At 36.4% G+C, this 22,971-nt stretch overlaps 1 protein-coding gene across 1 annotated transcript in view; it reads right to left on the bottom strand.

The window, feature by feature from the left end:
• Positions 1 to 1,033: 1,033 nt before the first annotated feature.
• The window catches only part of CPD (carboxypeptidase D), a 66,983-nt gene continuing 45,045 nt past the window's right edge, over positions 1,034 to 22,971 (bottom strand). Inside the window, exons 9-21 of the mRNA XM_022596227.3 lie at positions 22,352 to 22,454; positions 21,722 to 21,864; positions 20,431 to 20,600; positions 18,777 to 19,100; positions 16,558 to 16,753; positions 14,148 to 14,283; positions 13,091 to 13,222; positions 12,196 to 12,291; positions 12,027 to 12,091; positions 7,959 to 8,090; positions 7,227 to 7,412; positions 6,826 to 6,925; positions 1,034 to 5,182 (exon numbers count right to left, since the gene is read on the bottom strand). Coding sequence (XP_022451935.1) covers positions 4,956 to 5,182; positions 6,826 to 6,925; positions 7,227 to 7,412; positions 7,959 to 8,090; positions 12,027 to 12,091; positions 12,196 to 12,291; positions 13,091 to 13,222; positions 14,148 to 14,283; positions 16,558 to 16,753; positions 18,777 to 19,100; positions 20,431 to 20,600; positions 21,722 to 21,864; positions 22,352 to 22,454 — 2,010 coding nt within the window. The 3' untranslated portion in view covers positions 1,034 to 4,955. The remainder of the gene's footprint in view (positions 5,183 to 6,825; positions 6,926 to 7,226; positions 7,413 to 7,958; positions 8,091 to 12,026; positions 12,092 to 12,195; positions 12,292 to 13,090; positions 13,223 to 14,147; positions 14,284 to 16,557; positions 16,754 to 18,776; positions 19,101 to 20,430; positions 20,601 to 21,721; positions 21,865 to 22,351; positions 22,455 to 22,971) is intronic.

Raw genomic sequence — 22,971 nt, forward strand, 5'->3', positions numbered from 1 at the left:
GCATTTGGCACAATTTAAAACTTTACTGCCATGCTATAGATAATTTACAGAACCACATAATGGAAACTTTTATTTCATTTTTAGTATTCATGTCTAGGGATTTCTTCTACATTTAAAAGGCCACCTGTAAACAGATCTTTGTTCATATATTTGATAAAATAACTTTCTTTCACAGGGATCAGAAAACAGCAAATGATGCTGGTTACCATGGTAATTCAATTCTGAGTCAAATATTATGTTGGGCCCTTTGCTAACATTATTTCACTTAATTCCTGCTACAATCCTTTCAGGTATTATTCCTTAACCAGTAGAGAAACTAAGACTCAGAGAATGTTAAGAAGCTTATACAAAACTAAGTCACACAGGAAGCAAGAGCAGAGCCAAGAGTCAGTCTGAGATTGGTTCAACTCCAAAGTCCATGCTCAGATCTCTATGCTGTACTTCCTCTATAGCAGACTTTCTTTTCAGAGGAACCAGTCACTATAGAAGTACAGCTTATTTCCATTTCTATTTTTCTGGTCTGGAGTATGAATTCCTTGTCAGCAGAGCCCATGTTTTTTATATAACTTTGTTTTCCCAATTCCTATTAGAGCAGCAGTATCAACAAGTTATTGCTAAATGAAAAGGGGATATTAAATTCATTGCCACTGTGCCTAAAAGTGCCAGGACACATTACTCTAACTCGGCTCATCTGTAAAAAGAACCAAATTTTAAACAAACAACCTTGAAATGGGTACATAAACCTTTCAATGGCCACTTTTATTATGTTCATTGTGGAATGAATGGACACATATCAATCTAGCTGAGCTGTGGCTACTATGTAATTATTCCAGAAACATAGTTTTATTTTAAGTCAGTTCATGAAGACAGAAACACTCTGCAGCTAACAACCTGTATTCCTTGCCCGGGACTATTTTTCCCCTCATATAGGTAGAAAAACTAAATCCATAACTTTCGAATTGGAACAGTAACTTTTTCTGGTCTATTGCTTTTGAAAAAAGATTATGAGACAAAACACAAAGAAAGACAAACATCATAAAATAACTTTTATACAGGATTAGTAGATCTGTTTACATATAAAAACCAGAAAGGCCCTCATTACATTTAGATTTCACATAAATTACACAGATTGACTTTTTAAAACTACTATTCAACTTTGTTTAAAGTCCCTTTTAAAAATTTCATTTTGAAGGCACAGTGCATGAAAATGAACCAAAGACTCAAGCACTTGAGATGAATGAGTTCTGGGCACCTCATATAAATAGCTATAGATTGTTCTGGAGCTGGGGAATGTCACTCTGAAAAAATGGGGAGGTGAAAAGTTGATTTTGAATCTGTGTGTAAAAAAATACCATTATGGCATACCTCCAGAAAGTCTGCAGCATGGCCAGCATAGAAGGTAGCTAGTATACTCATGCCATTTGTAAAAGCCATAATCATACATATTTATATAACTTATATCCAAATGCCTCAAAATGGTAGCCTATTTTCAAATTTCGCAATAGATTCTGCCAAATGAAAATCAACTAGGATAATATTCTGAAAGTCAAGTGGAATATTAATGAATTATTGCTAAAAATAGGAGGATTGGATGTTGGGAAACATTTCTTCGTGAACTGGAAATCCAAGTTCAGCTGACATTAATCAAGGGCTCTAATCACCCCCCCAAAATCTGCTTTAATTAAAGCAAATCAGAAACCAAATACTTATCAAAAATTTGCTCTATAGAAGATCACTGAACATCAACCATAGTGGACTTTTTTGTAGTAACATTAAAGTTGCTACTGTTAAAAACAATTCCACCAGAGAACCATGACATAGGGCACTATTACAGCATTCATAGCCAAGAAGCTTTTAATACAGCAAGGACAAAACCTGGCACAAGTGCACTTCAGGCCACAAGAAAATAAAATGATTTACTGCTGAGAATAAATGGAAATAGAAGAACAGGTCCTGGTTACTGAGTAACCTGGTGTTAGCTCAGAAACACAATAAGCTCAGGCATAAGCACTACCTTTTATTTATTTGTCAACTCATAATTAGTTTTAAGTTCAATATTCATTAATTCAGCAAATCCCATTCAGGTGAAAGTTACCAAAGATTAACCAATCAATCACACTGGGCCAAATATACATTACGTTTCCTTTCTGGAGGATGACAAAGTCCCGAAGCACATTCCCTCCAAAGAGAATTGCAAGCATTCCTCAACTGGATGGGATCCCAACTACTACTCAAATGTTCAGCAAAATACATCAAAACTAAAGGGTCTTTCCTCCTGAAATTAACTTGAGTTCATCTTATTGAACTGCATAATCAGTACAAGTGCATTTACACAGGCAGACACTTTGAACATTACCTACTCAATCACTTTGCTTTTATTAAGGAGCTGGGAGGGAAGAAGGCTTACAAACTGATCACCCGGACAAAAAAAAACAAAAGCCTTGTGAGTAAAGAAAGGCACAACTCAGGCTTGGGCAAATTTCTTAATGCTGTGATACTTACTTGCCTCCATGACTCCAAGGAAATGGAAAGTCTCTAGGAGAAATACTGAAGAAATGCATTCCCCATGCCATATGGCTTCAACGCCTTAAGCAGTTGATGTGGTCTCATATTAGATTAGATCCACAAATAAAAGACAAAGCAGGGCAGAGAACACAGTCTTAGTAGTCATTACCCTGTACATTCACGTTAACAGGTAACACAGGCTGAGAAGGCCTTGTTTTCCAGAGCAATGCATTATTTAGAAATTCATTAGAGATTCAAGATTCATAGCAGAATTTGGTTTTCCTTTCAGGAAAAATTATTAAAAGAACTATTTGTATGTTCATCTCTAAAAATAGTTTACACATGCTTAAAAGGCATGGACTCCAGCCACTGTGATGTACAGTGAAAGACATGTTTAATTTAAGACAGAGATGAATTTAAAAGGCCAATGAATGATGAATGATGAATTTAGTGAAGACCAATGCTAATAAAGTAAAGGTTGTCATGTCAACTTTGTTTCATTTCTACCTGCAATGTCCCAAGCAGAGCCAGCCACTCATAGGCCCTTTGTTGGTTTTCTGACTTTGCACTCAAAAATAAAGCTGCAAAAAGCGATACCACCACATCATCCCCTTAAGGAAAATGTAGAGCATTATTAGAAGAAATTAAATCATGTATATTTCATTAAGTATTAGCACCCCACAAACTCTGTTCTGTGTACGTGGTGGGCTAAGAGTGGGGTGGCAAGGGCTCAAAATTTCGAGTTGTTAATAACAGGATTAATACCAGAATGGCTTAACCCGGAACCACCCAAATTAGATCACAGATACTCATTAATAAACGTCATGACTTCATTATTCCTGCTAAACCAAATCTCTGTTTATGAAGCCACTTTGGGTACATTTCTCACAATACTTGGTTGAATGACCTAGATGGGTGGTAAACCACCTCCACATGAAGGCTTTGGGATGATAGATACATTAATGGATATAGAATACAACTTGAAAAGATGAGAGCAAGTTTTTTGATCCCCTGATTTAGTACAAGTTCAGCAGCAACTTGGCCATTAAAACATTCAAAGGTATTAAACCATTAGATCATTGGTAAGACTCATACTTACAAAAAGCATCATTTCCACTGAATAGCATGATATGACAGACACAATAAAACGCAAATCTTTTAGGCCTTTGCAGTAACCCCACTGGCACTGAAGATAACACTTTCTCACTACAGTGTTACTTTTTTTTTTTTTAATGGAGGGAGCCATATTTAAGTGCTTTCAACTGAACTTTTAACAAAATTGGTTGATCAAGAAGAGACCGTCAAATGAAACATTAGGACAAAGAACCCAATCACACGCAGAGGCCTTTACGAATAAGATTGGCCAAGCTATTTCAATAACAGGATGCTATGATAGGGCGCTGGCTTGGGCTAACAAGGAGTGTAGATATTCTGCGTTCAAATGTAGGTTAAGAATGTGCAAGTAGGTCTCTTCCACGCTTCCAGGTATTTTCAGTAGAATTCAGATCTTGTCGATTGCCAGGTCATCTGAAAACCCTAAGTGTACAACATAGAAAAAGGTTCAAATTTAGGAAATAGTAAAGAATTAGGCATTCCTAGAATAAACTAGTGCTTCACAGATAAAAGCAACAGCACCTGTGGGTTTTTACCAAGTTAAAAGATAGGCAACACGAGTTTTAGCTTTTGCTAGATCTCCCTCTCAGCTCTACGCAAATGGACACTGAGATCTTTTACAACAGTCAACAAGTTCTCCCTTAAAATGGGGATGTTTACAGCTTTGCTAAACCTTACACAAGAGGTAGTGAAATCCTGCTTAGAGCACAGCCCACCGGTTCTGATCTAGCCTTGGAACAGGTAGAAAGCCAAATACGGAAGCCCGTTTAATCATTTCCTAATGTTACATGAGTTTCAAAATCAATTCAGCCTCCATTAAACCTGAATAATAAGAGAAACTCCAGCTATTTAATAACTAGAGAAAAGTACTCCTCAATAGGTTGAAAAAACCTCAAGTTTTTAAAGCTTTATGTCAGATTCTGACTGCTGTCCCTGCCTTAATGTTTCTGGGTTCTTTTGGCCATTTAAAATAAAGAGAAAAAGCTAAAGCCACTAGTAAACACCTGGTGTGCAAAATACAACATCCACTAGTTGGCTTTCTTCAGTTATAGCATAAGCTCCAAACAGCTCATCTTAAATTAAGAAGAAAAACAAAGTGGCTGTCCCATCTCTGCATAAATAGAAAGCAGATTTTTTTTTCTTTTTAAGGTAAGAGTACTTTAAGGAGGGGAAGTTCAAAACTGCCAGCCAAATTCACAGAGAATACAGATTTAGCAAGTTAACTTCCCAAAGCTCTTTGAAGAAGCAAAATAGTCTCTCTTCTTAATGCAGTGTCTCCCAAAAGGAACTGTAACTTTGCTTGGTACTTATGCTGGGAGAGATGCAAGGTGTGTGTTTCAATGTTTGCTGGAATATAATGTTTCCTCTTCAGTGTCTGTTTCATCCTGGAACTCGTGGCTTAAGAGAGACTTCTTGGAGCCGGTTGACATCATGCGAATTTCATCTTCATATTCATCATGATGCTGCCTGAGCCGATGAAAGCCATCCTTGTGTCTGTTAGACTTGATTGAGCAGATGCACCAAATAATGCAGGCTGTTAGGATCAATGCCGACATGGTGGCACCTGTCAACCGAAACCATCACGTGAGTGGTGTTCTAGTTGAAGAATACAAATAAGCAGCTGCTTACAATAGCACTTTTTACATTATGCCCTTCATTTATTTTATTTTCATTCACTTAAAAATAACCTTTTTAATTACAGAAGTAGTACATGTATCATGTGCAAAATTAGAAAAGTACAGACAAGCAAAATACTAAAAACCCACACCCCAAACTCCACTTCACATCTCCATTACCCCGAGGTCATTTTTAACAACCCTAGGGCATATTTTTTCTGGATTTTTCTTCACGTGTGTGTATGTACACATATATTTTTTCTTTTACCACAATGAAATCAAACTGCGTCTACTGTTGTGCAACCTGCTTTTCATCAATCAATGACTTCCACTTTTCCTTTCTGGTAAATTTTCATCTCATCCCAAATCCCTCATTTATTTAAAATATTTTTACATAAGGTTATCAGAGTAACAGTCTAAGTAACAGAAGATAATACCAATAAAATCATAATAAAAATTAAGTTCATGGGACTTCCCTGGTGGTCCAGTAGTTAAGACTCCAGGCTCCCAGTGCAGGGGGCCCAGGTTCGATCCCTGGTCAGGGAACTAGATCCTGAATGCATGCCACAACTAAAGATCCCACATGCCGCAACTAAAGATCCCGCACGCGATAACGAAGACTCTGGGTGCCGCAACTAAGACCCGGCGCAGCCAAATATTTAAAAAAAAATTAAGTTCACAACAGCAAATGGGTGGCAGAGCCAGATTTAAACTGAATCCCAGCTCCTATGTTTCTAAGCACTTAGTGATTTATGCTTTATCCGATTCAAGTTAAGAACTCTACCATAAACACCCCACAACAGGCTCTATGATTTGACCATGTTTCCAATATACCACTCTCTCTCAACTAAGGATCTCTCCCCAACACACCCTGTAATAAAACTTGGTTATTTTGCATCAGGTCCAAGTTGTACTTAGAAATGAACCAAGGTTCTTTGTGTCAAAAGATACAATACAGCAGAGTATTTATTATTTTACCACATTTTTTCTTTCTAAACTTTCAGTGATTCAAGCAATGGCACACATTAAGCCTGGAGAAAACAAATATTCCCTCCTTCCAGGATCATGGAAAAAATAGAACTAATATAAGTCAAAGTCCAAGGGACTTATGATCTTAGTATAAAGCAAATCATTCATTCAATCAACAACTCTTCATTAAGACCCACTACATGCCAACCCATGGTTCTAGGCACTGGGAGGCAGATGAAATCCCTGTCCTCTCAGAGCTTATGTTTTAGTAGGAGAGATCGAATACAGACAAATAGATGACTAATACATAATGTAACGGCAGGGAGTGATAAGTGCTTTAACAGAAACAAGCAGAGGTGAGATAGTGACAGGGGTACTATTTTAGCTAGGGTGATCAGGGAAGGCCTCTCTGTGGAGGTGACATTTGAGTACAGACCTGAAAATATGATGGGGCAAGCCGTGAGAACATACGAGAAAATAGTGTTCCAGGAAAATCATGTTTAGATAGGAGACGTTAGAGGAAAAGTGATTATTTTCGGGTGATTATGGAGGTGATCCACTCTCAAATTGAAATGTCAGGATTGGTTTTAACTTCAACTACTGAAAATTTAAATTTTTTTACCTGATACAGTTACCACAAGCTCCCTTGGCAAACCAAATATCCGGTTATCTGTGTCAAAGACTATTACCACAGAACTGGCTGCATCATGATGCACAAAGACCTAGGAAGATAAAGTGCAAGAATTAGGAAAAAGTTTACCTAAGGTATATTGTATCCCTGCTATATTCCTAGGGCCTTTATAGCAAACCAAGGAGATGGTTCACTGTCATCTAAAGTACACAAAATGCTACAAAAATTTCCCTTTTGTTGCTAAAGGATAGAAAGATAACAAGATACCATAATCAAGAGGTGGTCACATTTTTCTTTATTCCCCACAAGCTTTCTAACAAGAGTTTCAAATTAAATATAAGTATTATTAATAATAAAAATTTACATGAGACCACTCAAGTTGAGTTTCTTACCTGGGAATGTTGTTGCTGATACCCATCGGCAATGGCATTGATGTTATGGACACCTGGGGCTAACAGTACATGGAAATAACCTCCCTCTTTTGTGTGTACTTTTATTCCTTCATTGAGCACAATGACTGCTTTAGAGATTGGTTTTCCAGTCTTATCTTTAACAAATCCATGAACTCCCTTGTGAACCTTAAAAAAATAAATGTTTAAGATATAAATTTATGTTTTCATAATGCCAGATATTCTAGAGGCCATAACTTGAGGCCTGACAAAAACAAACAAAACAACAAAACCCTCTGTAAGTCTAGCTTATTCGTCCCTCCCCACTGACTCTGACCTTGTTTGCTACTCATTCACTGCTTCAGGGGCACAGAGATGGAAATAAGGGGAGAGAGGCCTCTGATAGAGTCAAAGCCTAAAATGTTTGAATCCGAGTCTTCTGACGTCTTGAATGCTTTACTTCCCACCACAGGACACTGTCTCGAGTAACTCCGTGTGATATTCAAATGGAAGAACCTGCAGCATCTCACAGGGTTAAATTACCTCAATATACATCAGGTATGCGAACTCATGGCACCTATTTAGGCAATAAAAAATGAACAAAACTCTCCTTTCTACATACATTTAAAATAAACAATACAAAATTTTGGTAAAAGATTAAGAAAGTATTTTGATAAAGGTTTTCACTGACCATATCTCTGGGAGTTCGCTTCTAGTTAAAAGGGAAAGACTCACCTCCACCAACATGCTAAGAAGAGATTTTTTATTTTCTGCCCACAACGAAGGGAGTTGTGCTGCACTAGGAAAGTAGCAGCAGCTTGTGTATACTGTGATTTCTGGACAGTGGCCATAGGTAACACTATAATCCTGGAATATAAGATTCAAAAACAAATGTAGGAAAATTAATAAGTAAAAGTAAGGATGAGGCTATGTAATATGACAAATGGAATGAATGGAATAAAAAGAAAAGCTGGGTGATGTAAACAAAGAATCTGTAAAGCATTTTACAGCAAATATAAATAAACCACTTGGTATTATAACCAGTCACAAACATGGCCACCCCTAAGAGAGTTCTTAAGATCAGGGACTATGTCTAATTCATTTTTATATCTCCAGTGCTTCCTACAGTGACTGGCAGTAGAGGGGTTCTTATTTGGGTTTGGTGAATAAATGAATAAGTACATGCAGAGGGCCAGCTTCCCTCTAAACCCTGGAACTTCACTGCTGTTACTGCTGTTTTTTTTTTTTTTTTTTTTTTTTATGGTACGCGGACCTCTCATTGCTGTGGTCTCTCCCGTTGCGGAGCACAGGCTCCGGATATGCAGGCTCAGCGGCCATGGCTCACGGGCCCCGCCGCTCCGCGGCACGTGGGATCTTCCCGGACCGGGGCACGAACCCGTGTCCCCTGCATCGGCAGGCGGACTCTCAACCACTGCGCCACCAGGGAAGCCCCTTACTGCTGTTTTTGAGTTCTTAGAGGTAAAAGCACAAGTATTTGCTCTCTGATACCCTCAATCTGCAGGCTCGAACCTACCATACAGCAATATAGCAATTATTTAGGTAGGAACTACTTGTGTGGACAGGTTCCAAAATCTAACTTACCACTTTTTCCCCCCAAACCCATTCTTCTTCCTAATTCAGTTAATGACAGTAACTCATTTTCTCACACAGGTATGAAATCTTTTGTCTTTGACTTCAATTTCTTGCTATCGTCCAGAATTTGCCAAATCCTGTGAATTCCACTTCTACAACATCTCTGGAACGTCATCCCTTGATTCCATTCCCACTGCCACTACTCTAATCTAGGCCCTCAGTAGTTCTCGTCTAGGCTATTCTAAACCAGTCTCCCTGTGCCACAGTCTCTCCTTCCTCCAAACCATCTTAACCCACTGTTAAAAGATTTCCATAGAATAGCTCAGATCATGTCACCATATCCCTGCTCAAAACCTTGCATGGCTTCCCATTCCTTACTAAAACAAAGCATTCAAAGCTTCAAACTCTCTTTCCATTCTTGTCTTCTGCTGCTCTCCATTACACCCCATATTCTAACTAATGTAGACTGATTCTTTAAAAAAAAACATTAGTTTTGTATTGGAGTATAGCCGATTAACAACATTGTGTTAGTTTCAAGTGTACAGCAGAGTGATTCTGTTATATGTAGACACGTATCTATTCTTTTTCAAATTCTTTTCCCATTTAGGTTATTACAGAGTATTGAGCAGAGTTCCCTATGCTATACAGTAGGTCCTTGTTGGTATAGCAGTGTGTACATATTAGACTGCTTCTTGACCTCTGCCCTTACTGCTTCCTCTTTATGGATGTCTTGGTTCACCATATCTGCATCCCTAATGCCATCTCATCTATGAAAAGAAGGCTACATCTCTGACTAGGTGTAACCTTTTCTGTCTTTAATGTCTCATGGCACATTGACATCTCTTCTAGATCACAGAGATTAATTCTGTAACATAGTTATTTGTATAATGGGCCACAGAATATTCTCTATCTTTCATATAGAAAAGTGCCTCACGCACAGCAAGCTCTTAATAAATAAAGGAGGGAAGGCAGGCAGAGAAGGGAATGAAGTCAATTTTCTGGTTGCACGTGTGAACGGAATGATGAGCTAACCACCCATCTGCTAACAACTCCTGGCTAATTTGAAATGGATGGACAACAAATGAAAATGCTCTCAGAAAGAAATTAAAGAAGACATTAAATGGAAAGACGGTGTTGTATTCTTGGATAGCAAGACAATACTGTGCAGATGTCAAAACAACCCAAAGTGATTTATAGATTCAGCACAACCCCTAACAAAATTCCAACAGCCTTTTTGCAGAAAAAGAGAGGCCAATTCCAAAATTCAAGTGAGACTGGAAGGACCCTTGAGTAGCCAAAACAATCTTGGAAAATAACAAAGTTGGAGGACTCACAGTTCCCAATTCAAAACTTAGTACAAAGCTACAGTGTTCAAAACAGTGGTCCTAGAATAAGAATATATAGGGGCTTCCTTGGTGGCACAGTGGCTGAGCATCTGCCTGCCAACGCAGGGGACACGGGTTCGAGCCCTGGTCCGGGAGGATCCCACATGCCGCGGAGCAACTAAGCCCGTGTGTCACAACTACTGAAGCCTGCATGCTTAGAGCCCCTGCTCTGCAACAAGAGAAGCCACCGCGATGAGAAGCCTACCTGCTTATGAGAAAGCCCTTGGGCAGCAAGGAAGACCCAACGAAGCCAAAAATAATAAAAATAAAAATAAAATTAAAAACAATAGAATAGATATATAGACCAATAGTGTAGAATTGAGAATCCAGAAATAAATCCATACATCTATGGTCAATTGACTTTGACAAGGATGGCAAGACTATTCAATGGAAGAAAGAATAGTCTTTTCAACAAATGGTTCCGGGACAACTGGACTTCCATATGCAAACAAATGAAGTTGAACTCCTACTTCATATCATATACAAAAATCAACTCTGAATATATCAATGATCTAAATATGAGAGCTAAGTCCATAAAATTCTTAGAAGAAAACATAGGGGTAAATCTTTATGACCTAGCGTTTGGCAATGAATTCTTAGATATGACAATAAAGCATGAGCAACGAAAGAAAAAAACAGATTTGGCTTCATCTAAATTAAAACTTTTGTGTATCAGAAGTTTTCTTGACATTATCAAGAAAGTGAAAAAACAACTTACAGAATAGGAGAAACTATTGACAACAGAATAGGAGAAACTATTGACAAATCAAATATCTGGTAAGGGTTTAGTATTCAAAATATATAAAGAATTCTTATAACTCAACAACAAAAAGACAAAAACCCCAACTTTAAAATGGGCAATGGATTTGAATAGACATTTTGCCAAAGAAAACATACAAATGGCCAATGGGCAAATGAAAAGATGCTCAACATCATTAGTCATCAGGGAAATGCAAATCAAAACTAAAGTGAGATACCACTTCACACTTACTATGATGGCTATAATTTAAAAAATGGAAAATAAATGTTGGTGAGGATGTGGAGAAACTGGAACCTTTATACATTGCTGATAAGAATGTAAAATGGTTCAGCTGCTGTGGAAGTTTGGTGGTTCCTCAAAAGTTAAACAGAGAATTACAATATGACAAGCAAATCCACTTCTAGGTATATACTCAAAAGAATTGAAAACAGGGGCTTAAACAGATACTTGTACACGAATGTTCACTGCAGCATTATTTTCAAGAGCCAAAAGGTGGAAACATCTGTCCATCAAAAGATGAACTGATAAACAAAATGTGATCTACACGTACAATGGAATATTATTTAGCCATAAAAAGGAATGGAGTAGGTGATGTATGCTTCAGAATGGATGAACCCAGAAGGCATTATGCTAAGTGAAAAAAGCTGGACACAAAAGAAAAAATACTGTACAATTCCACTTATATGAAATATCCAGAATAGGCAAATACATAGAGACAGAGAGTAGATTAGAAGTTACCAGGGGCTGGGAGAAGAGGAGAATGGGGAGTTATTGCTTTGGGGCACAGAGTTTCTGTCTGGGGTAATGAAAGTTTTGAAAATAGATATGGTGATAGTTGCATGACACTGTTAATGTAATTAAAATATCACTGAAATTATAATTAAAAATGGCTAAATTGGCAAAAAAAATTGCTGTCAGAGGTTAGTTAGTTTAAGGGCTATCATGTCAAGGAAGCCACAAAGCAGATGCCATTCACTTTACTATATCAGAAAAGTCACCTATTCTTTCACTCAATGTCCAATATGTATTTATAATTCCATTCTCACCATATTCTATAAAGCATACCTTCATGCTGCCCAGGTGACTGTGCCATTCTGCTCCACGCATTACTCCTCCTGGAATATTCTCATCTATAAAAGCATTGAGAGATGTAGGATCAACAAGATCATGAGGCAAGTCCTCATCCTCTCCCAAAACAGCAACAACAATAACAAAGGGTAGGGAAAATACCTACCTGATTTATTTGGGCAACTGGGCTGACCCATATGCATCGATGGATGATTATTTGCATAAAGAGATGCCAAATGCTTTAGAGTCTCTTTGTTTTCCACTACAAAAAGAAAAATACAGAAGTTAGCAGAGAAATTGAAAAGATTTGTCTCCAAGTTCAACTTCATGGACACAAAAGTCATATTCCTTTCCTTCTAGTAAATCTTGTACCTCACTGAAGTTTATTGAGGAGTTATTATAATTAAGCACACGGTTCTGTTCACTCCAAGATAATCTGACCAAGAAGATAAGCATCTTCCTTATATTAAAAGGCACTAACGGCGAGTTTAACAAGTTATCACACTAAAATACAAACCTATTTTGGTATGTTTTACTACATTTGGGGGCAACTGTGGCCTAATTACAATATTCCTTGTAAGCTGCATTGCAAGCAACACAAATTATCTCCATATACAATGCCTCAGAGAGATTCAACAGGCAACTGTTTAACTCACCACAAGGTGCAACCAGTCAGTCAAGGTTTAAAGCAGGAGAGGGCAATTCTGTACTGTTAATGTTTGGTTACATAATATGGATTTCTTGGGGTGGGCATTGTGTCTTATTCCCTTTTGTATTTCCAATGTCTAGAGATATAATAATTGTTCCATAAATGTTTATGGAGTAAAAATTGAGCAGATGTGACAAGATGGCTACATTGAATAAAGCTAGGCCATCATTAGATCTGACCTCCCTGTTCCAAGTAACTGAACTGTTGATGTATGTACAGACTTCTTAGGTTGTTTATTCATGCAGTGTGCTCAAATGCTCACCATTTAAAAAATTTTTAGAAGGGATGTTACCTAATTGAAATTCCCTATTTAAGCTTAAATAGTATATATGTAAAGTGACATTCTACATACCTGTTTGTACTGGCTTGTCATATGGGTATGTGACCAGCACTGAACCACCATCTAAAGCAACAGAAAGACTGAAGTCCTGTTTCTGAATCAAATTTTCAATGATGGCTTTAGTTTCAGGTTGGGAGGCATTATCTAAAAATATAGAAATGTCAAACATAAAATATCAAGTTTTAAAATTTTAGTATGAGCAGCTAAGAAAATATTCCCTACTTGAGCACAGTCAAAAGGCTAACTTACAAAATCTGTAGATAAATACTTTATTACTCCATAAGCCACTACCTCACGCAAGAAAGATACTTCCTAGGAGGTAGGTTATTTTGAGTTTTACACACTTTAGGATAATGTTGAAAGGTTAATGACTCTACCCAAGTTTAAGAAAATTCTTACTGGAAACAAAAAGGGATGGACATATCCTCTTTTAGAAAATAATAACCTGTCCTTGAAAGAAAATAAGATTTTCAGAAATCAGGGTATTTTCTGAAGCATTGTTTGCAAGAGCAAAAATTTAAAAAGAAACTAAATGTCCATCAGTAGGGAAATTGTTGAATAAACTAGAGTACTACCATATATTAATAGCATAATAAGATGCCATTAATAAGAATGTTAGAGATCTATGAGTATTGAAATAGATAGATGTCAATGATATATCCAATAAAAATGTTGCAGAACAATATGTATAGCTGATGATCCTATTTAAGTAAATAAGAAACAGGCCCCTTCAAATCAATACACACATACACTGTGTGTGTGTATACCTGTGTGTACACTCATATATAAGAGAGTAGAGAGGAAGAATATACATCTCTGTATGACTATGATGAAAACTTCCCCCCCAATATTATTGATTGAATTTCTAAGAAAAAAACTTGAATTACTTTTGCAAATGAAAAACAAGAAGAATTTGAAAAGTTTTCTAGATGTCTCTATTCATTTATATTGTACATCCTAGACAAGAAAGCACCCCTTACTCATCTATAAAATAGGATCAACCAATCTCCTAGCAAAGAGAAATAAAATTATCTACAAAGTACTTTAATGACCTAAATATTGGTCTTACTTGTGAAGTCTGTATCCAGGTCTTTGCCACGAGCATTTGTCTGTCCTATCTTTGAAGTACAGTCTTTCTCTTGTGCTCTCTCTCGCCCATCTGGATTTAGAGAAGGGACAATCACAATTCTAGTCCTGTCGACCAACTAAAACGGAAACAGAAATCAATGAGTTTATTAGCTCTATGTGGAATCAAAAGGTACCCTCCCATGCTTCAAACAGAAAGTCTTTATTGTTTGTTTTAAACACAGATTTAAAAGGCAGAACTGAAAAATAAATAAAATTCTCTCTTGCTCCAAAAAAATTAAAAAAGAAACAAAAAATTGCACAGCTGCTGTTCCCAGAGACCTCCCAATATCTTACAACAGGGTCAGAAACCACTGTCTGTAGGCTAAACCCAGCCTGCTGCTTGCTATTGTAAATAAAGTTTTATTGGCACACAGCCTTGCCCATTCATATGACTGTTTTTGTTCTGCAATGGCAGAGTTGAGTAGCTGCAACACACAACATCTGACCCACAAAGTCCAAAATATATACTATATGGCCCTTTATAGAAAAAGTTTGCTGACCACTGGCTTAGATCAATCATAACTGACCAATAAATAAAAATAATACAAATACAATAAACACAATAATATTGTATTTATAATAATACTGTACTTCCAGATTAAAAACTGGAACATATAATGTGACAAATATCAATGTATGTCTGGAAACAATGAGACAGAAGAGTTGAAATCAGCATATCAAAAAAAAATGAGGTGGGATATTTGTCTTACTCATAATTTCTCCCTCAAATGAGCCATATCCAGGGGTGTTAATACCTACATTTATGGCATGAATTTCTGATATAATTCATCTTACATATTTCTAATAATAAATCAGAATAAGTGATCCCTGGTTTATTTATTCTAGTAAAATTGTCAATAGCTTGAAAATATATTTGCAATCCTTTAATTCATTTATGCTGGAATCTCTGAGGGAGATTTTTTTCCTATATGCTTGGGCTTAACCATATGTCTCTGGGTATATGTATATTTTCTTGAACTCTCCAGACAATTCTGGCACTTAGCTCAAAACAAATGGCAATCTAAAGTGATCTAAGCCTAATTAGACCAGTGAGGCAAATTCTCATAAACTAGGAGTTTTGAAATTCCTGGTAGATGTTTTACCTGGGATATATAGTCTCTTATAACCTTAAGATCAGTAGGTAGTAACTCTGGCTAAATGTTAGAATAACCTAAGGAGCTTTTAAAGAAACATTGATGCTTCTGGGGATGGAGCCCAGGCATTGGTATTTGTAAAAGCTTCCCAGATGTTTTCAATGTATAGCCAGGGTAGAGAACCACTGTCCTAGGTAATCTCCCTTTTAAAAAAGAACAACAACAAAAATCTTTGAAATACTCCTGCAACTCACATGAAGAAGTCAATGGGATCTGCTTTGCTGAAAATGGTAAAATAATTTTTGATCAAGTCTGATTTAAGTTCATCTCACCTAATCCCACATCATGGGATCCTAATCATGACATCAATTCTTTCCAAATTTCTTTCAGGGGAGGCAGTAGGGTAAAACAGAACAGCACAGGCTTTAGAGTGAGACATGCTTGGGTTTAAATCCCTGCTTTACCACTTAGTAGCTAGCTGTGTGACCTCCTGTAAGTTATCAAATATCTCTGCCTCAGTTTTCACATCTATAAAATGAAGCTAACATAATTGCAGGGTTGAGGATTAAATTATGATGCATGTAAAGTACCTAGCACATAGTAGGTATTAAACAAATACTAGTACTTTTTCCCTTTCCTAAATTCTATACAGACAGTGCCAATTAGTGAGTGTTCTAGACAGATGCACACTCTTTCCTTCCTTTCCCTAAGACAACACAGAAACTAGGTTGCTTAATCATACATAACCAGCTTCTGGATCAACGTTCTATTTTATAGTCACGAGCGACTAAAGTAGGCACTGCCATATCACTTTTTCTAAAATCTCTTAGCATCCAAGGTGTCCAATAATTTCATCTTTATTACATGAAAAAAAACCCGATTTCTCTTCTAACTCATTTTTCAATATAGTATCCTAGTTATAAATAACTGGCAATGGAAGTCCCTCTAATTAGAATATACATCACTGTGAGTAAAGATTGGAAGAGTAACATAAAGGAATAGAGGACTGAATGCAAATCTTTATTATTTTCTTCCTCTATGGCTCTTAATACATACAAAGATATATAACAGAAAGACACTATTAACAATGACTATATACCAAGGTCCATTTTTAAAGAGTAAAGTGTATAATGACCTTAAAAGTACCTCTGTATAAAATCTAACAGGAAATTAAATTTTAAAAAAACCGTGCCTTGATATCAGTGTATCACTGAGCTTTTTCCTATTAAAGCATGTCAAAACAGGCTATTTTCTTACTTGGGTAACAGCTGGGTTCTTTTTGTAGTTTAGGCAGAGAAATTCTGCCAGAGCCAAAAGAAGTTCAGTTCCAACTGGAGCATTTCCATGGATACCAGCAACAAAACGAATCTTTGGTTCTTCAGGCTCAGATACATTGGGCTTATTGGAGATTTCAAGGGACCAAATGTGACGATATTCAGCACTCTGTCCCAAACTTTCAAAAACCAGAAACAAAAAGTCAGCAAGTAATCAAGTATTATGTTAATGCTGCCTTACAGATTTTAAAAAAACAAATGAGAACAAAATTTGGAAAGTCTTAAAAAGTCTTTAAAGAGTAAATCTTTATGTCAGATTACTTTAAGAAAATTAGGTTCCCTTAATCAAAGAAAGTCAAATAGATGTGAGATACTATCAGATTTAGGAAAGCTCATGATTTAGTTCAGCATTCCTCCAAATTGTCATTCTCCTATCATCTTCATAATATTTACCCAATCTTCTATAATCTATACTACTCTTTAGTTAATATATGTCTTTTTTTTTTTTTTTTTTGGCTGTGCCGCCTAGCATGTGGGATCCTACTCCCCTGACCAGGGATCGAACCCACAGCCCCTACACTGGAAGCATGGAGTCTTCCAGTGAAGTCCCAGGGAAGTCTCTAGTTAACATATGTCTTTTAAGTTAACTCACTTAAATTTTTATTATGGAAATATTTAAATATACACAAATGCAGAGCACCTTACTTTTAAAATCTAAATTAATTTACACAAATAAGACATTTTATACTTTAAATGCAGTACCAAGATTACAGCAAAACTAATTGAAAAGGCCTGCTTTCTTTGATATAAAGGGAGATTTACAAGAGTTAGATAGAAAAAAAAATATTGGCATTAAACTGAGGATTAATAGAATAGACAAAGTACCACTTTCTCACAATGGTATTTAATGATACTTAGCAACCGTTGGAGGACCACCTAAAACTGCCTTGTGTCCCACCACTGGCAGGTGTTGCATATTTGCTGGGGAAATATTTAACTAAGAAGTGCATGTTTAATTGAAAGGTTAAAAAAAAAAACAAATGAACTAAGTAAATGGATAGCAAAATAATGTCCAATTTTTTGTTTTAAAATAAGAAAGTCTGTAACGTCTATATGGCACTAACATGGACAGTATTAAAACCTGACCTGGGCAGAAATGTTCAAGAGTCAGTTGCGGAAGAGAGGTAATTGGTATTGCCAAAGTAAATATCAGTCTTTGCAATTACAGACATTATAAACCAGTATTTGAGAAAGTAAATTTACTGGTAAAATTAAAAGAACCAATGAATGAAAAAAAGTGAAAGGCTAGTTAATGTTCGTTAGGTTTGTAGTAGAGAACTGTAAGTTCAGGGCAAAATGTAAAGGCCCTAAAATAGGCAAATAATAGGAATCAACAAATTAAGGAAATAGTTTTGAGACAGTGAAAGTGAAGCAGAGAAGCCTAAGAAGTGAAGGTAAAAGTTGTCTCAGCCATCAGTTTTACATAAGCCAGTACTGCATGTTTTCCCAGAACCCTCAATTACATATGTCCCTAAGGCTTCAGGGAACCATGACTGTGAGTAGAGACTAAAGCACAGAAAATGACAGCCAACCAGGCTTCATTTTCTAATTTGAAGAAAAGGTTAAACATGATCCCTGACAAGTGAGCTCATAGTTCCAAATTTGTCCCTGCCCCCAGCAAACTGAAACAAACTAAACAATATTTAGTCAGAACGTGAATCTGCTGCTGAGAAGTAGAAAGGGTTTTGAAATCAAAGTAATCACTAGAAAGAATGATTTTACATTTTCTGGAGGCACAGGCCACACATTGCTAAACTAACAAGTAATTCTGCTCCAATGTTTCTCATAAAAGTTTCCAAGATTCATTGTTAGAAATATCTCCAAGCAAACATCTGTTTCAAAATAAGTGAAATCCAACTCTCTATACATTCAGCTCCCAAATATCTCTAAATAAATTACAAGAACCATTTAGTGTGGCTTATGCTAAATGTAACCTCTTTAAAATGAAGAAAGAAGGAAGGAAGGAAGGAAGGAAGGAAGGGAGGGAGGGAGGGAGGAAGGAAAGGAGAGAGAAAGAAAGGAAGGAAGGAAGGGAGGGAGGGAGGAAGGGAGTGAGGGAGGGAGGAAGGAAGGAAGAAAGAGAGAGGGAAGGAGAAAGGGAGAAAGAAAGAGAAAAAAAGGCAGCAAGAAGGTGACACTTACTTGGTAAGATTTGTAATATGTGGATAGTTCATCACAAGTCCTCTCAGAAACTCTGATAAGTCCTTGTATGAATGGTATCGATAAAGAGCCAGATTTGAGGAGGAGCGTAACATGAAGCCTTCCAAACCATTCTCAGCTGAAAGGTCTTTAATTAAAGTTTCAAACTCTTTAGTAGTCGGATCGCTGGCACCCTCATTGTTGGTGCTGTCCCCCTTGCCTTTCTTTGATTCATTGTTTGAATCTGTTGAAGATCGAACAAGTGTGAAGTTGACCTGAACAGCACCTTCACTGTTTACGGTCACATTCTTGGTAACTGGATTATACCTGTAATAAAGGAGGCAGATCAGAGCCACGCTTCTGCAGCTGGTGTACCCAAACCCTGGGAAAACAGAGGTGTGCAGAGGATATGTGGTGCATCTCCCTAAAGGGTCAAATTGTTAACTTTGTGAGAATTTAAGATTTGTTTTAAACATTAACGAAGACCATACAAGGGTAGACTATAAAACATAAATGAGTTTTTAAGATTAAATATATGACTTCAAAAGAAAGCTCATGCTTGCACTGTATACACCCATATTTCCTGGAATCTGAGTTCGCTTGTCTGTCATCAGGGAATATGGTGGAAAAAGTTTGAGAAGTACTAACTTAGGACATTCTCTGCCAAATGCATCATTCTTGCCCCATTTTTCAGATACCTTGATGCTTTGGTTTTTCCAATACTATGCCAAAACTGAAAAAAACCAGAATAGACTTCTTTACTCGTTAAAGTTCTAACCCATTCATTTACAGACCACTTGATATTTGAAAACCATTTTTTAAAAAAAGGTAACAATAACTTTAAATGTTTCCATGTATTTACCCTTACTTCAATGAGTGTTCAAACTAACTCTTCAGAAATAAGAGAGCTAGTAGGGGGAGGGGAAAATATTCTGTGGGAACACCTACACGTATCAAATACAAAAAAGAAAACTACAGAGGATAAAAATTATGTTCCGACTAAAAAGTAAGGTGGCTCCAGTTCTAAGGTATTTGTAAAGGAGGAGGAACATAAGGAATATTACGTTTTTTCCAAGGGAAAAGGTCATAAGTTAATTTTTTCTTTTCAAGTAAATATATCTTTGTGGTGAGAAAAACTATAAAAAATACGAAAATGGCTTTTCTCAGAGAATTAGCAGTAAGTAAGAAAATCTCACTTGATGCGAGAAGGCAAAGGTACAATAATAAAAAATAAGTGTCTGTGAAAGAGTTTTAAAAGGGTACAAATGTAAAGTGGTGGTATTTTGGGGACAACATGACTAGAAGTATGCAGAAGTCTTTTTTCCCCTACTAACAAGTACTTCCCAGAACTGTTGCCCATAGTGAAGGAAATCAGTCACTATGGCTTTACATCTGGACAGGGGAAGGTGACCTGAGAGGTGGAAGGTAAAAGAGGCTACTGTTCAAAGTGAATAATTTCACAGATTTCTTACATCTGATGGTTCATGTACTCACTGTGCCACCAGAGAAGAGTCAAATGTGTAACCAGCTCTAAACTTCTCAGCGTTAAACTCAAGGTTGCTTAGCCTCTACAGGGCTTTCTGGCAATAATCTTTTAGAATGGAACTATGCTTATTTCATCTCCAAGCACTCAATTACAAAGCATTCAGTAACTCACCCTCGAGCAGATGCTGTGATTTTATAAGTTCCTGGAACCAACAGACGCCAGTAATCTCCAGTTTTGTAAGTAGTTACTGGGTGATTAATTTCAGCAACACTAATGGTGGCATTTAATATACCTCTGCCATCTGTGGCATCTAGGACGAATCCTTTGACACCCTGATGAACCTGGATAAAGCAAAAGGACACCCAGATTTTACTGATAAAGATCATCATCTAATTATTTTGGAAGTTCACATCCAAAATAACAGATTGTTAAATAATGTAAACATATAGAACAAATAGGAATTCAGGAGTTCAGAGTAAAGCTAAATGTAACTGCCCATTAAACAAAATATTTCAGTTTCTGAAAGGCTAGTTTTTCATAAGTTAGATTTGTCTTTATCTCCCTATCAGCTACAGAAAGACATTTTGAGGACAAGTGGAGGAAATTTGAACATGGATTAGGTATTAGGTAGTATAGGGAGTTACTGTTAATTTTCTTAGGTGAGATACTAGCAATTGGAGAAGTCAGGTAGGAGAATAACCTTATTTTTAGAAGATGTATTCCGAAATACTTTGGGATAAATATCATAACACCTGCAATTTATACTGAAATAGTTCAACAAAAGTGTGTGTTTATATATATATAAAATACAAATGCAGCAAAGTATAAAAATTGTTAAACCTAGGTAAAGGAATAGTAGTATTTATTGTTAGTCTTATAATTTTTCCTGATGCTTACAAATTTTCAGAATAAAATGTTCTAAAAAATTAGTATGCAAACTCACAGCCATTATGCCATTCTACTCAGCAAAGTACTGGCACAAAGTATTAGTCAGATTATCCTAATAATTTTAACCACTATTAGCATATTTCTTATAGTCTTTACCTATTGGCCACGATGCACATCCAAACAAAAGGAAATTAATCGTTTCACAGTAAACCAATGGCAAAAAAAAAAAGAAAAAAAAAAATTTACCCCATAGCCCATCTTTATCACTTGACAAATTCTTAGGCATGTACCCAATCTATAGTAGCCCTTTATAAAGACAAGGGTAAAAAGTGACCACTAACCATTAAGTGCCAAACATCATCACTATATTGTTTAATCATTTTTAACTCTTCTCTGCGCATATAAATAAACTCATTTACATCCATGAATTTTCTAGATAAATATACGAAAACATGAATAGGTCAAACTGGAATTCAAATGAGGTGTATTCTAAAATCAATGCATGAAAACCACATGTACACACAAAAATCTTCTTGCTCTTGGGAGAAATTTCATGTCACTCCAGAATCGTCACCTGTTTCAAAAACTGGATTAGAGATCTTCGATTCTGTTCCCAAAATTTGGGCAGATCTTTCTCAAATGGGTATTTCACACAACCAAGTTCAATAGTCACTTCAAAGCAGTTTGTTTGTAAATAGTTCCAGTCCTGCATACCACCTGAAGGATAAAAATTTTAAATTAGTTACTCTGGAGAAGTTCTAACTAGCTCAGATCCCAAATCGTAAGCAACATTCCTAGTAAAAAGCCAAATTCATCTTTTATCAGCATGGCTGAAAACCAATAATGCGTTCATTTGAGAGCTCTCTGATGCTTGTGGTCCAGGTAAAACATTTGTACTTTCATGTTCAGGAAGAATTCAAGTGTAGCTCACACTCTTCTTCTTAGCACATCTAAAATTCTTTGTAATAGCCAGCAGTAAAATATAACACTTTCATGAAGTTTCGGTACATTATTTTACTCAAAGGTCAAAGTACACCAAATATTAAAAATAGTTGAAATGGTAATTTGAATGTTTTAAACTATTTATACAATATTTTTAAAAGAATGATTCTTTCTCAAAATTAAAAATTCAGTAACAAGCAGTACCATCCAGGGGGACAGAAAATCCATCAAGTTATACGGCCTTAATATAAAAAATGTTTACCTGGGACATTGTACCAACTGGCTCCATTTGTTATTCCATGAGGAAAATATTCATTAGGGTACATATTCTTGCAAGGTCTACCTTGAAACATCTGGGAATTTTCCTGGAAAAAAAAAAAAAGAATCTTTACTTGTATTTGTTTGTATCTGCATCAAAAAACATGGGAAGGATAAAGAAAGATAGGAAGAGTGTTTAACAATAGGGTATATGTGGGGGTGGATGGAGTCATGGGAAGCAGTGACTTTCTACCTATTTTTTAAAATCAAAGCTAAACAGTTTATGCTGTGTAAAAAAAAAAGTGAAGACTTCATTTATTACTTTTAATTACAAGTAATATAAAAATCCAACCCAACCCCTCTCAAAAACAAAAACAGCACTGTTCACATTCGTACTTTCATTTCATGATCTCAAGAAGCTTAAAGTCCAAAAGAGGTAATTCACACACAATGGAAAGTAAGCATCTTTCTCTGACTTCTTGGGGACTAAGGTAGCCCCTCTGTGCTTTGACTGCACTCTGTACAATTATTTTATCCTGTTAAAACTGGTTGCACCTCTTTTTCCCCTAAAGACAATACACTACTCCTTGAAATAGTTTGTGTCTTTGTGTCCTCGGCATCCAG

This window comes from Delphinapterus leucas, chromosome 19 (genome assembly GCF_059928025.1).
Source record: "Delphinapterus leucas isolate spDelLeu-1000000601 "Yukka" chromosome 19, BTC_Dleu_Yukka2, whole genome shotgun sequence".
NCBI classification, from domain to species: domain Eukaryota; kingdom Metazoa; phylum Chordata; class Mammalia; order Artiodactyla; family Monodontidae; genus Delphinapterus; species Delphinapterus leucas.